Source organism: Rhyacophila brunnea, unplaced genomic scaffold (assembly GCF_057557595.1).
Source record: "Rhyacophila brunnea isolate RB1 unplaced genomic scaffold, BYU_Rbru_1.0 scaffold_17, whole genome shotgun sequence".
Classification (NCBI taxonomy): Eukaryota; Metazoa; Arthropoda; class Insecta; order Trichoptera; family Rhyacophilidae; genus Rhyacophila; species Rhyacophila brunnea.
In genome coordinates, this window is record NW_028232827.1 from 14,986,957 (window position 1) to 15,002,791 (window position 15,835).

At 33.5% G+C, this 15,835-nt stretch overlaps 2 protein-coding genes across 5 annotated transcripts in view; one reads left to right on the forward strand and one right to left on the reverse strand.

Moving 5' to 3' along the window:
• LOC147073746 (huntingtin-interacting protein 1-like) overlaps positions 1-8,569 on the forward strand; it is an 87,119-nt gene extending 78,550 nt beyond the window's left edge. For all 4 annotated transcript variants that reach the window (XM_085944775.1, XM_085944777.1, XM_085944774.1 and 1 more), the window contains 5 exons: positions 1,439-1,734; positions 3,747-4,000; positions 4,306-4,535; positions 6,210-6,370; positions 7,067-8,569. In XM_085944775.1, the coding sequence (XP_085800901.1) occupies positions 1,439-1,734; positions 3,747-4,000; positions 4,306-4,535; positions 6,210-6,370; positions 7,067-7,102 (977 nt within the window). In that variant the 3' untranslated portion in view covers positions 7,103-8,569. The remainder of the gene's footprint in view (positions 1-1,438; positions 1,735-3,746; positions 4,001-4,305; positions 4,536-6,209; positions 6,371-7,066) is intronic.
• Positions 8,570-8,656: 87 nt separating this feature from the next.
• Positions 8,657-15,565, reverse strand: LOC147073747 (cold shock domain-containing protein CG9705). The gene is made up of 3 exons (XM_085944791.1): positions 15,373-15,565; positions 12,861-12,983; positions 8,657-10,603 (listed from the first exon to the last, which is right to left on the reverse strand). The coding sequence occupies exons 1-3, from the start codon at positions 15,471-15,473 to the stop codon at positions 10,450-10,452; spliced, it is 378 nt and encodes a 125-aa protein (XP_085800917.1). The 5' UTR covers positions 15,474-15,565; the 3' UTR covers positions 8,657-10,449.
• Between the last annotated feature and the right edge of the window lie 270 nt (positions 15,566-15,835).

Below are 15,835 nucleotides of genomic sequence, written 5' to 3' on the forward strand. Positions count from 1 at the left end.
GATCGTGGAAGAAAACAAATGATGGGATACTTTCATAATAGTTTGACAGATGTTTACAGTGCAGTATAACATGTCGCCACATCTAAGTATGTTGACAGGTGGCACTGCACGGTAATTTTTTCTAGTGATGTAATAATAATTGTGCATATAAATGAAAACCTCAAAATGCTACTTATTGAATTTAAATTGAAATTCATGATAATTTTTAAAAGACAGTCGAACTTGGTTATTACGAGGAAGATGGGACTGACTGAATTTGCTCGTTATATCAGAGAATAGGTATTTTTAAATGAGCGGTCACATAACACAAAAAGTTGCAATTCAAACAAAAATACACAATTAGAATTTTTCCTCAAAACAAGCATGGCATTCATAAACTACAAAAGAAGTTCTTTATTGTAATGAACGCTGGTAGGTACCTAGTGATTTCACAAACCTTGGATTTTTTACATGCAATTTCAACCATATGCATGTATACTTTTTCAATATTGTCGGCGAAAACACCAATTACGTAGGTACTTAGGACACTTAACTAGTGTCATAAACGTAATCCGATCCCGGCGCCATCCTGTCCGGTCGGATTTTACTACTTAGGGTCGATATGTTTTTAAACGATCGACACATTAACAGTTTTAAGAAAATTTTTGACCATATTTTAGCTCGGTATAACCGATAAGTAGCTCGTTATAAAAGTGAATAAATGTATGGAGAAAATTATAAACTAAAATGTCAACGAATGTTTCCTCGTTACATCCGAGATCTCGCTATAACTGTGATCGTAATAACCGAGTGCGACTGTATTGTCAAGCAGGATTAGTAAGATGATTTTGATTAGAGTTAATCTGGTTTTTATTTGAATAATTCACTAATCTCAGAGTGGCTAAGGGGATGGAAACTCATTAAGTTTTGGTTTACCATCATGTGTCTGATATCTAATAACTCATTGGAGGCCCATATGATCTTATTAGGGTCGGACATGGTCATAAGAATTAAATTCTAAATTAAATAAGACTCTTAAGCAGAGGTAAATTGTTTATATTTATAGTCTTGATAATGTTGTGACAACCGAGATAGCAATCAACCAAAAGAAATATTTGTGGATTTTCAATATAGTTAATATCATACTGTTACCGTAAGAAGAAAATTCTTAAACTTATTGTCCATTACATAATTTTTGTGCAGTTTGGGTTTACACCCTGAAAAATATTTACTATCTTCAGCCTGAATCAGTCCACTGCTAGATGAAAACCTCTTCTATAATATGATTCCATTCTCGCGGTATGTTGTGTTGCCATGTACTTCCATTGAACTGAAACATCTCATCGAGCTGTGGAGCCTCTGAGTCAATCTGTCGGAGATTTTATAACTCTTGGGTATCACTAAATGACTAATATTTGTCCAGCGATTTTCTTCTAATAGTATGAACAAATTTTTTTAGAGATGGCTCAAGAATGTCGAACACTCGCCAACGCGGTATCAACATGCATAGACTATGCAGATTCAATTACCAAGTCGGGATCCTTATCGAACGGTGGTGATTTTGGCGGTATATTGAATGGTGGCAGTTGTAAGTCAGCTGAGGAGCATGTTGTGGGCATCAGGAAGCTTCTGGAATCTGTTCTGACTCTTTCGGGTGGAGTTAGCGGGCAAGAAGAGAGCGGGTCAGGAGACTCCGTGGAAGGGGAACTCGCTAATATGGATAAGGCCATTGAAGAAGCTGCAGCCAGGATTGAGGTATGTAATGTTGTTCAACCACACATCTTGTCAGATTTTGTAAAAGTGACTACATTGCAGGATCATTTGAAGTAAACTTCACACTTCTGTGATATTCTATAATAATTTCAGATTCACCCAATTTGTTAATTCCTTACTTAAATGATTATAATATGTGCAGATATTTTCCAAAATAAGCCTTGAATACTTAAATTCATATGATTGGATAGTTTATAGTTAAATTCAGCTTCAGCTGTCTCACATATTGCGTACAGACGTTTCAATATAAAATTAAGCTATATACCTGTAGAAAGATATTTTCTCGTTACCTTTATGTAGGCAGCTAAAAGCAATACATTAATCATTATATTATTATTTAAGTTGAATAATTATCACATAAAACACCGAGAAATTCGTACGTAGGTTATGTAAACAAAACAACAAACTTCAAACTAGAACGCCTGCTGACATTTTGTTTTCATCATTGCCAATTGAAGAAGAAAATAATGAACTTGTTACCAATATATCCACACATACAATCGTTTGATTTGACAATCGTATTGCTTTCAAAATTCTTAATACAGAATGCGTATAAGACTCCTATCTGGAGTCTAAATACAATACGATTTAAGAGTTCAGACTATATCTGGAAAGATATAAACTTACATTGCAATATAATATGCAATACTTGATGGTACGAGGGTGGGTCAATAAGTCCTTAGAAAAGCCGACAGGTGGCGCGACTAGTACTGTAAGCGGTTTGTTTTCATGCAGCGGCACTACCGATTCAGTATGCTGCGAAGTTTCAATCAGATTGGTCGGGTTGTTGTGTGTTTCTCGTACATTTAAAAAAAAAATTTGCTTGTTTACAAAAATGGAGAAAATTGAGTTTAGAGCTGTTATTAAACATTTTAATATAAAAGGGTTAACAGCAAAGGAAATAAAAAATGAGTTGGATTTAGTTCACGGCACATCTGCTCCTTCACTTGCAACTATTTATAACTGGTTAAATGAATTTAAACGTGGTCGTACATCAACAAAGGATGAACCACGCTCAGGACGTCCTGTAGAGGTGACTACACCAGAAATGATCAATAAAATCCACGATATGGTGTTAAGTGACCGAAGATTAAAGTTGAGTGAGATAATTGAGGTTACAGGGATCTCAAAAGGTAGCGTCATTTCTATTTTACATGATAAATTGGGCATGAAAAAAATTTCTGCAAGATGGGTGCCGCGTTTGCTCACAGTCGACAATAAACGCAATAGGGTGGTGGCCTCTAAAGCCCTGTTGTCGCTCATGCAACGCAATCCGGATGAATTTTTTCGTCGCTTTGTGACTGTAGATGAAACATGGATACACCACTATACTCCCGAGACGAAAGAACAGTCAAAGCAGTGGATTGCGAAAGGCGAACCATGTCCAAAGAAGGCGAAAACCGTAAAATCAGCTGGTAAGGTTATGGCTACTGTATTTTGGGATGCACGTGGAATTATTTTCGTTGATTATTTGGAAAAAGGAAAAACAATAACAGGGGATTATTATGCATCTTTATTGGACCAGCTAAAAAACAAAATTGAAGAAAAACGGCCTCATTTAAACAGGAAAAAAATCCTCTTTCATCAGGACAATGCCCGTGTTCACACATGTTTACGATCAATGGCTAAAATTGAAGAATTGAAGTTTGAATTGGTCGACCACCCACCGTATTCGCCAGATTTAGCCCCCAGTGACTTTTTCCTTTTCCCAAACTTAAAAAAATGGCTAAGTGGACAACGTTTTTTTTCAAATGAAGAAGTCATCGATCGGACAAATGCTTATTTTGAGGACCTTCCAAAAAATTATTTTTCTGACGGTTTAAAAAAAATTGAGAAACGTCTAACCAAGTGTATTGAGCTCCAAGGAGATTATGTTGAGAAATAAAAAAAAATACAAAAATAAAAACTGTTTTAATGCTTTTTTCTAAGGAATTATTGACCCACCCTCGTAATTCCACTGAAAAATTAATATTCTATCTCGTCTTGTTTTATAGGAGATGTTAAAGCTCAGCCGTGCTGCAGATTCTGGCGTAAAATTGGAAGTGAACGAAAAGATCCTGGATGCGTGCACGAGTCTGATGGCCGCTATCAGAGAACTGGTGAAGAAGTCGAGGTCTCTGCAGGCGGAGATAATTGTACTGGGCAGGGGTACTAACACGGCCAAGGAGTTCTATAAAAGAAACCACCAGTGGACGGAAGGCCTCATATCTGCCGCTAAAGCGGTGGCGCTTGGAGCTAAATTGCTTTTGTAAGACATCTTATTATTAGCACATGACCCTTACTATAATACTTTAATTTCAATGCTTATTATCATTGTATATAATGCACATCGATGGGTACAATTTTTTTTAATGTGTAAACATCGTAACTGCCTTATAATAAATGACAAAGCTTTCTTATTTTCTTTATCTAAGCAAAGAAACAATGCTCGTTTACGATGGATGACAAGTAAAACTGTTCAGCAATGACATACTTGAAACAGTATTTTGGTCATCAACGTCCTGGCAACAAAGGCATGTTTGTTTTAATTTGTTTTCATTTGTTATTCAACAGAACCGCAGCAGACAAAGTAGTAACGAATGGTGGAAAATTAGAACACGTAATGGTGGCATCTCAAGAGATAGCGGCCAGCACTGCACAGCTCGTTGTCGCGTCTCGTGTGAGGGCGGCCCGGGGATCCGACAAACTGCAAGCTCTCACCGTCGCCTCCAGAGCTGTCTCTACAGCCACCGGAGCAGTCATCGCTACTGCCAAGGCTTGTGCTCAGCTGGTTGAGGATTCAGGTAATTAGTCACAAGTGAAGTCAACGTCGAGTTAGTTTTGTATTGCTTCCTTTTATGGACTACACTCTAAAACTATTTGGTAGTTAATAATTTATCCCGGGAGAATGTTATTTGAGTTGTATGCGTGCAATCAGGACTGGACTAGGAGCACAGCCCAGCAGCCCAATTTCTGAATGAAGCAATATGACCGGTTGCGCAAGCCTATACTAAAAGTCAACCGCCACTGCCGACTACAGATGGCATTGAACTACATAATAATGCCGCTAGAGGTAAACGTCAGATATCTAATGTCAACGTGATATTGTAGAAAGCTGTATGTACATCTATTGTGATTTGTCTTTTACATAACTATTACCATTGAAAGTGTTATTTTGTGTTTAAATCCTCATTTAAGTATTCATTGTGATTTTGTAATACAGTAAAACAACATGTTTGTTTGCAAAATACAACAGAAATACCGTATTGTAATATTGGATACGTATCTAGCTTATTTAAAGGTTATTTAGCTACGTACTTCAACAATGAATGGTTTAATAATGCAACGGGTAAGTACTGATTAAATATGAAGTCATTACCCAAATGGATAAAATGTTATATAATTTCTATGAAATCGACGAGTTCTGTCTTGACATTTGAGGAGCAAACATTCAAAAAGTGATTTGTCACACATTTTGAAAAATGCCGTTTATTGTCAATTCTGATAGTCCATATTTAAATCTATGAAAGGAAACCAGAATCAGTGTTCAAAGAACCTTTTATCCTATAAAAAAATTAATGCCTTGATTTTCATTCAAATAGTGTTTTGCCCACAAGTTTCATGCAAATCGTGTTTTGTCCAAATTTCAAATCAAAAAATGAACCACTTCCGCGAATTTTGGATTATACAAAATACCAGGTTTAAAATTCTTTCCTTAAACAGTTTTATAATAAAAAAACCATTTTGAGTACAATATGTTTTTCTTGATTATCTCAGCTCAACATCTGTGACAAATCACGTTTTGAATGTTTGCTCCTCATTTTTGTTGACACGGTCAAAATTCTATATTACTCTAAGACATGGACCGGAGGTATAAGCGTGCCGAATGCTTGCTCACTTGCACATATGGTTCATTTTTATTTAGGGCTCGATGCCGTTTGAAGCTCTGAACACACAATATTCACTTTAAAACTAAAAATTTTACCTGCTTCAGTCAAAGCGGTTTGGTGACGGGTTTCGTAGTGCTTCATTCAGAAATCGACCTCCAGGGGTTGTCATTTTATTATTGTATATTCTCTTGCTGCATAAAAAATATTATCGTTTGAAAACTTCGCTTGGGGTTTTCTCTCGTGTTTGTGTGTTTCTACTCTTCTATAAACATACCCTTACTTTTATATAAAATCAATTTGTAGGAAAACTCACATAGCATTTCTCAAGTCGCATATTCTTTGACATGATGAACTGGGAATTCCGAATTGCACGAAATGTTTTCCTGGCATATTGAGAATGTTCTGTTTAATTATTATCTTGCTTTCAAATAGAAGATTTTCTTGTAGACGGCTTGAAATAATATATTCAGTCAATGTTGTTTTTTGGTTACCAAGATTTCCAATTAATTAAAGAATATATTTCTTTGTTTTCTCTTGCTCTAAAATTAATAGTTACGTTGAACTAGAGATATATTTTTATTTTTGCAGACGATCTCGACATGAGCGGAATGTCGTCAACGGCCGGCCGTCGCCTGGAGATGGAATCCCGAGTCAGAGTCTTGGAACTCGAGCAGTCTCTCGCCACAGAACGGTTAAAATTGGCCGCATTACGAAGGGCCAACTATAGACTCACAGATTCAGAAATGAATGTAAGCACGTAGTAATTAATTTAATGGGTCACTTGGATAACTGGTCAGAAAAATAAAGACCTTTATTTCATATTGAATAGTCTTTGATTTAATGCCATTATGCGGCGTCAAAATTATCAGATGTAAAAGATTATAATATGACTAGTCTAGTGGGTATTTTAATATATAAAAATTTCTGTGATTAGCACGTAATTCCACAGATTGGTTCCGGGTTCCAGTCAATAAAGTGAAGAATGCCCCAATGGCAGAAATTGAATTACAGATGGCACAAAAAAATGAGGACTTGTATGAGGATATCTATAGGCAGGCCCCGTGACACGAAACTGTAAATTTCGATCGTGGTGCTATTCATTGCTCATATTTTGAATGCAAATGGTAAACCGTTAAATGCTAATAATTGTCATTGCATTGCATATTGAAATAAATGGAGCATAATAATTTGAGTGAAATAATTATGCAATTGAAAATCTTCATTTATTGCGAACCGCATTGCATTCGAAGATATTCAATAACTAGCAATGCCATCATAATTCGTAATTCAGTACCGCTACCTATATATAGTTGGCCTTGGGATATCAAAGTATAATATCACTGGCTGAGTTTTGAGTTTCTTTGTACTGGCTTTGACGTAATGAACGAACTCTGAGTTAGAATTGTTATTTTTAATGATTGACTTGATATTTCTTTTTTTTGTAGGAAGCCGAGTCCAAATCGACAAACGGAAATAAATGAATAGAGATTACGACTGTAATTTACATTTCGACAATATGCATGTATTTCTAGAGCCTAGACACTGAAAGTGCAATAATTAACAAATAAACTTTCCTTACCAGAGTTTGTATTAGAGGTGAAAAAAAAAACACCACTATAGAATTAAGTTTTGTATTTGGATTTATCTAATCCCAATGTAGATAGATATTGATTGAGAATATTTACATTATCATTATGTATATTATGATAATATACTTAACTGTATTAAATGAGTCACCATGCATTAACATAGGCTATACAGATTTTGCATTGTTAATACGCTATTACTTCCATTCCAATACCGCTGTCAAATTTAACTGTATATTTTATATAAGACTTCTACATTCATCACTAACACAATAATGTTTTTTTTAATTGTTTAGCTTCTATATTTTTTATAGCTAATCATGTATAAAATAAGTTTAGTATCGCTAATTAAACTTTAATTATAAATTCGAATCCTGCTTCAATTATTAAGTGTGCGGAGACATAATTTTGAATCAAAATTGTTTTTAATTAATTCAAAGATTATAAGTAATATTTAAGTCATTCATACTACATATTATTGACTCTAATTAAAATATAAATTATCTAGACTGTATGTCATGTAATCTGATAGAATCAACACTCTGAATTGAGAAAAAGTTAGAAACATGTCGTTATTACATATATTGTTATGTAGTTTATGAATATTTTTTCATGTAGGAGGTATATTAATTCTGTGTGCGAATGGAAAAAGGTGATAAGTCTTAAAATTGAAAAAAAAGAATTAAATAATATTCCAACTGAACCATAACATTATATGTATATATAATATTAATACTTTCGACCGAAGGTACTTGATGGAATTTGAATTTAAATTCTCATTAGAATATGTATATATGTGAAAAAGGATGAGATGAATCAACGCCTACGAATTACAAAATTAATCTTCTTTCGGCTCTCCAGAAAAATAGTGATTTTAGACTTATCGCCTTTTTCCTTTCGTGTACAGATATTTTTTTTTACATATTTTGTTTCTTTATATGTACAATGTTATAGAAATTTCGGTAAATAAATCAGTGGTGTAAATTTTAGAATTTACAAATCAATAAATTTACCTTTCGTGCTCATCAGATGTGTTCTAATCTCGATTATGTAGAATGTTGGCATAACTCAACTATTATTCCATCGTATAATAGATAAATTAATAAATCTAACAGTTATTAATGAAATATGAGGATAATTATCAAAATATTGTTGAAGAAAAAACCACATGTCAAAATGAATAAATTTAAAATTTAGTATGTAAGATTTTTTATATCTTTTTTTAAAAATTTTGTCAATGTTTATTATTTTAAAACTTCAATGTTTAATATTATATATGACATGTAACAACATTTTTACGAATCCTTAATGAATTGTAACAGAGAAGAATTATTTTTAATTCAAATATATGGATTTTGTTACAAGATATGAATTTTTCTTACTTAAAAATCATGGTCGAAGTCTGTTTTATGGCAGTGGGGAACGTAAGTATAGCAATAAAACACAAGATTTTGTTAAAGGCTTTATTGAAAATCTATGATCATTTTAAACACATTTAAAATTTTCATTTCAAATGGCACTTAATAAAAAAAATATAGTTTCAAACGATCAGGCCAATAATGTTGTCAATAGACATATGTATATAAAATGTTGCGCCTGCTAAATATACTTAAAACTAAAATATTTAAATCCAGGCATCCCCGACAGTCATTTGGCCCCCGTACGATTTATCGACGGTTCATGCGAAAAGGTCGTGAAATTTTATTTCAAATAAATTGTACGCACACTAAATATTATATATCTTAACCGGGGCGGGGTGGTGAAATTGCCGGATGAGTAATTTGGAAACATCAAATGAATAACACTACAGGAATAATAATTTTGTCAAGAGAAGAATCTACATAGGAATGCATAATATAATAATAATTTCAATATTTGTAAATTCGTTGCATAAATTGAAATGAAAAACTTCTTGACGGAATAAAACACAAAAAGGCGATATTTCAATAAATGTACCAACAGACAACAGAAGAATGAATAAACAGATACATAATTGGTAAGCACACAAATAAATGCAGAATGTCATCAAAATCATTGTTACAAAAAAAATATGGGTGTCAAAAAGACATCTATCTATATATTAATGATTTACATTAGGAATCTTGAATTTGTTTCAAGGTAATGAAAAAACTACTGAAAATACTCTTTAATAAATTACACCCGAGGATAGAGGATAGTGCGTATATGTTCAAATAAATTGATATTATCTTTAATAACATATTATTACGTCACATTGTGATAGTTATAATACAAAATCGGTAATCATTTTACTAATGATAAAATAATCAACACTACTACAGCTCCAAAGGTGATAAGGTAAATTACAATAGTTTATCAAGCGATGCGATGCGATACATTAATATTGTGTATTGAAACGTGAAAATGTGATAAATATTGATAACATAAAAAAACAAAAATGCATTTAACTCACAGTTAGTAATAAAATTACGTCATGTTAAATTAATCATAAAGAGACAGCGGATAACGATGTAGACTTACACATTACAGAGACGCACATATTTATTTTCCTGACTTTACAACATTGCAACCTAAAGAAAATAGTTTTTAATTCTTAACAGTTCCAATATCCATTTGGCATGTGAAAAAATCACAGTGATAATTAATGGTAAGTCTAGATTGAAATCCTCTAAGGTGGAGTAAGTATAAAAGAGCGTAGTAAGTACTGGGAATAGTTCAAATACCACAATAATTACAGTTGAATAACAACTGCATCAAATATACAAGAAAACTTAATCATAAAAAGGAAACTCCTCTGCGGCAGCAATGATAAAAACACATAATGCATCGACGGACTGAGCAAAACTTATGAAGACAAAACTTAACTTTTACAGAACATTACAATACTATTGAAAAGCCAATGTAATGGATTAAAGACAGATTTCAGTTAGATCTAACAAACTCTATTATTTGACATAACCATTTTATTAAGCAGAACATTGAGTAATTTTACAATCATATTATTGACACTGAGCATTAGTTGAATTCAGATCTTTTATGAGTCTTAAAGTAGGGAAGTTATCTGTGTTCATTTGACAAAAGCGCATCACGAGATGTAAGGAGAGTACACAGCAAATTGTCAATTTAAATAGCCACGGGATGCAGCGTCGTGATTAGTATTAATGCTGTCGAGAGGGGGATAAATCATTACAAACAAAAACAATGATCGGCATAGTTGGCAGATGAAGTTGTAAGAGATGGTAATAATAATTATTTGATTGCATTTACTGTGACGGCTGATCCCATTTGAGATGCTTCTCGGGCGTGAGGTGGACTATGTGCACGGAGACCGCTTGACACTTCTCCAACTTGGGCGGGATGGGGCACAGTCGGTATCTCACCTCATCGCCCGGCAGGGGCACTACCTCTCCTTCGACACTGCAAATAATTCATTCTCAATGACCAAATTATACAGAACCCATCGTATAAAATTGCATGATATGTAAAGCGACAGAAAAGATACTGGTGCATTTTGAAAAAATCTACTTTTGTGAATAAGGGTTAAAGCTCAAAGGATGGCGAAATTCAAATGTGGTCACGATCCTCAGCCATGAGTGTACGACCAAGAAGAGACCTTTATGAACATGAACAAACAATACAGAAATTTGAAATGGAGATGGTTTGAATAAAATGCTTCAGTTCTTTAATCTGTTACATTAATTTTGTATGTGTGCTATATATATTCATATTACATGACGTGTTGTTTTTATGGTCATTCTTGACTTTGAGAAAAATTCAACATTTTAAGGTCAATTAGCATGTTTTTTTTACAATGAAGTTGGTGGAAGGGGGGGGGGGTTAGTACCGTTTATTAGTAGTATTAATTATTAACGAATAAGAGCCTCAAAATGCTAGATCGATAGTTTACAAAACGTACAATTTGGTAATACCATTTTAGAGACACCAGAATTTGCGATAACAAGTTTATTATGAGTCCTTTTTAGTTGTTCTGAGCAGCCAGCCAATTAAAATTTTTGCTTCAGATTCAGAGCTTGTGTCATTATCTAAACTATACAATGTTATGCCGATTTTCAAAATGATGGTAATTTTGGTGCACTACTATTACTTACTATGTATCGCACATAGCACGTGGTCTAAAATTATAGTACATACATACTATAACTACATATAAACACTATGTGAATCAAATCTTATTGCTATAAAAAAAGTTTGATAGTTCACAGTTTACCAACATTTCACTATGCCGCTTTCTTCATAAAAATGGTAGAATAGCAAAGAGGTATATTATAAGTTTGTTAGATGTAAAGGTATACTAACACCGATCGATAAAATAGAACGAACGATCTCAGTCAATAATGAAGCAATCGTCACTCGAACTTGTCACATTATATTGTAATAGATATAATAATGAGTAGTCGATATCAAACCTTTCAATCAAGCAGTTCACAAATAATCTCTCAATTGAATCCTCACATACTGCGTTTATCCGCAATATACATAAAACTATCAAAATATTAAAGCCATACTATCGTGTAATATTAAAATGGATATGAAATAAATAAATAAAATAATATAAACAGTTTTCAAATGACAAATTCTCAGCGTTTGTAAATGGTTTTGAGTCCTTGTGCCAGTTGAATCATGCAGTATGCAGATATAGATCTTTCAGTAAGAATTTATTGCAAGGTGCCTCTCGGAATGTCCAATTGTTGTGAAAATGGTGAATCGATGTTCCCGGACTATCGAGGACACGGGTGATGTATTGTTCATAATCGAACCTGTTTCCTCGAATTTCTTAAGGCCATGCAATAGTCGCAATAACATCGCAATTTTTCCGTGGCGAATAAATCGACTGCCGTACTTCTTAAATTAAAATTTTTGTGTAATAGATTTAAAGTTATTTTTATTCATTATTTTCATGCTGGGAAAAATATTTATTGGAAAGCTTTTGTTTTTCGAATGCCAGCATAGACTTTTTCAGTCATGTTTTGTAATTATATCATTATTATTACAATTAGACGACTGAAAAAATTTGCTGCAGATCCACATCCGACGCCTATGTTCCGTCGAACATCACACCCAGAAAGGCTGAAAATATAATGGGCTTGCGTGATACCCAATTAAAAATAATTCCAGAATAATGCAATAATTGATGTGTTTTCAACATAATTTTTAAGTGAAAATAAAAACAAAATGGCTATATCAATAGTAAACTATTATTAGACGAACATCATTTTTACTTCATCGATATTTCAACGCAAATGTTTGGTATTTTTTTGCGATGGGTTATTAAATAACCCCTGAAGATTGGATAAATAAATATATATAAAAAAAACTTAATATTACATGAATCTTTTGATAAGAATATATTTTGTTTTGTTCATAAGCTGTTCATTATGAAAATAAGTGTCTTGAATCGAGTTTTTTGTGTTTCACTATGTGTATTCACTTAAACACTGTTCGCTCATTTCTGAATCGAAAATTCCACAAACTTTCCGAACTGCTTCTCCATAATTTCCCTCATATTTGTAATAAATCTTCAGAATAATAATGTGTTGTTCCTTCATATAGCGTTCCATGACTACCAATCACAGCCATGGCCGATATGAAATTTTCAGTGCCGCCAACCTAGTGGAACAACAATAGTGTGCAATTAAAATATATTTATACTTACTCAGATATGTGGACAAAAATGTCTCCTCCATTCTTTTCTGGCGTAATAAATCCATGTCCCTTTTCTCTGCAGAATGATTTGATAACACCACACTCCTGGGGATTTCCTAAGGCTCTCTCGGATCTGAAAACAATTTTTTTATATATCGGAAATTGTTGGTAAAGTATTTGACTAGGTATCATACAGGATTCGGGCACAGATGATTTGTTTTCAAGAGATTCAGCAGCTACTTGGCAGGGATTCCAAACATATTTGCCCCATTGCCCCCATTTCAGAAAAACATCCACTTGGAAATCTACCTTTTTAAAAAGAACAGAAAGATGCAGTGACAAATTTATATTATTTCATGTATCTATATTTCTACCTATAGAACATAGTAAAGAAAGATGTTGTAAATAAGATGTCCTGACGTTTAAATTATAAAATTATTTATTAAAATCAACCATAGTAACATTCGTATTAAACACTGCAAATTGGGATAACCAAATATAATTAGAATAACATCTATCCTAATGAGAGCCTGGCTACCAATTTACTAATGCTCGGCTCTATTTATATCAGTAACATATATTCCTGCCGACACGGTCACCTTCGAACACTACTTGCTTGTTGAGACCTATCGGTGTAGGTGTGTTCGAAAAGTTTTTCAAATTGTTTTCGGCTTTCTTTTTGCTTCCCCCGTCCCCTTATTTATATTCAACGTCCTCCACTTGTTTCCGAGACTACTTCTGTTTTACTGAGCACTTCAGCACCCCCGAGAGGCGGAATCGCCCGTTAAGGAATGATTTATAAAATGGGTTGTCACTTGGTATCGATAATCCGGTATTACCGAAATATCGGTTTTAAACATTCAAAATATTGGTATTTTCGGTATTAAGAAATCAGAGAAACTAAATCTAAAATAAATCGAAAAAACTAAATCTAAAATAACTGAATCATCCGACAAAAGTGTAATAAAAAAAAAAATCAATAGACATTTATTTTGGGTGGAAAAGGTCTCGACTTTCATTTCGGATGGAATATTTTTTTAACAAGAGCTAAAAGAAGCCTTACTACATATTGGTTTAGAGACAAATTTTTCATTCAGTTTGTGTGAAAAGTTGACGGTTGACAGAGTTTTAACAAATACCAGTATTCAATATGATAAACTGGTACTGTGGTTTTCATTCCGTATTGCATTCACTAACTACATATACCCACCAAAACAAAGATTGGCACGTATTAAAACAATATTTATAACCCATTTCATTATTTCACGACACTCCAATGCGTCTGAGTAAGACCTGGAATTACGTTCTAGATGAGAGGCATAGAAACTGTTTATGTTTCTCTTCTATTACCAATTAAACTACTGTTTCACTATACTACTGTCATTGGGCCTCATGGTCTGTCGTTGTGTTAATAAGAATATCTATAATATATTATATGTATAACAACTTTTTTTGATATATTAACAGCCGATAGATTTAAGGTATCTTCAAAAAGTGTGTGTAGTGAGACTTTTATATAGTGGCCGATACGTTATCACTACCATAAGGAAACTAAAAATTCCTCAGCTCTTTCACATACATCCCTATGAGCCCGGGAGTGTCACACTTTCTGGATTACAGGGAAGGGAGAAATCGTTTTTATTACATCGAATTGTGTTTCACTTTTTATTACTAAGGTTCGATATGATTTATTTTATCAGAATTTTTGTTTCACGTGAATGTAACCCTTCCCCTCACATTTAGGCAGCTCTCGTGGTGCACTGCGTAAGGTGCTGGCCTGCCATCCGAGAGCTCTTGGTTTGATTCCGGTGAGAACACAATATACCTATGTGATTTTCTCAAAGCCTGGGTATTTGAATTACTAACAACCACCTTGTACGAAAAAGCAAGGGCATGGTAAAAAAAGGGTACTGTTCGGTTATACGGAATACAGCGGAAAACGCATTTTGAAAATAGCCGATAAACTGGATTATTTGTTAGGTTAACCCAACCAAACCTAACCTAACCTAAACTAACCCAAACTAGCAAATAATCCAGTTTATCGGCTGTTTTCAAAATGCGTTTTCCGCTGTATTCCGTATAACCGAACAGTCCCAAAAAAAACCATTCGCTCACGATTCCATCCTATCACACTATACGTCGACCACTATTATAGAAATCACTGTATTTTTCGTATTTAAAAATAAAAAATGCATTGGTGCGTACACTCAAAGCTTTGCTATTCACGTTGAGAAAATATGTTAACATTAATTGTGACTATTGTTTTTACTGATTGTTAATCAACCGAAAAGACTTGCTAGCGGCAAAATTCGTATTTACATTATACTGAGTCACATGACGGCACAATATTATAACATATTATAGAAGTAAAAACAAGCGAAACGAACATGGAGTATACAAGAATATGCATTATTTATTAAGGGCAGAGTTAAATAAACCATTTAGCATTGAAATCTTTAGTGAATCAGAATATTCGCGATCAAGATTCCGTAACCGCGAAATAAAAATAAATTTACACTTACGTTGAAGCAGTTCTCGTACGCTTTGTAATAATAGGACTCGGTAACGAAAGATGAGAAATCGATTTATTAGGTGAATCATCGGGAGAAAAATTATTTGACATTGTAAAATATAATAAATAGTTCTCAAATTTAGTATCCAAAAATTCAAGATGACAGCAGCAATCTCTCGAAGTTAAAAACCATAAACAATGCCAAGTTTCGATTCAATTTTCAATTCATTCCAGTATTGCCAGGTATATTACTAAAACATTTGCAAAACAAATTTATTGCAGAAATATTTTTTAAATTTATGAGAAGTTTATTACTTAGGTGGATACCTACCTATGATTATTAATTATTATAATAACATGTGCAAAGCTATAGCTATTTCGCTACGATCTGGAGCGAAGAGCTGTCTCCTTTTTATACTGATTACAGTACAAAAACACACTATTCGCTATTGACTCTGAAGTCCCTTGAGATG

Coding starts and splice junctions, on each gene's coding strand:
- LOC147073747 (XM_085944791.1), bottom strand. CDS start 15,473: ATGTCAAATAATTTTTCTCCCGATGATTCACCTAATAAATCGATTTCT. Junction 12,984..15,372: donor CGTACGAGAACTGCTTCAAC/GTAAGTGTAAAT, acceptor AATTGTTTTCAG/ATCCGAGAGAGCCTTAGGAA. Junction 10,604..12,860: donor ATTTTTGTCCACATATCTGA/GTAAGTATAAAT, acceptor AATTATTTGCAG/TGTCGAAGGAGAGGTAGTGC.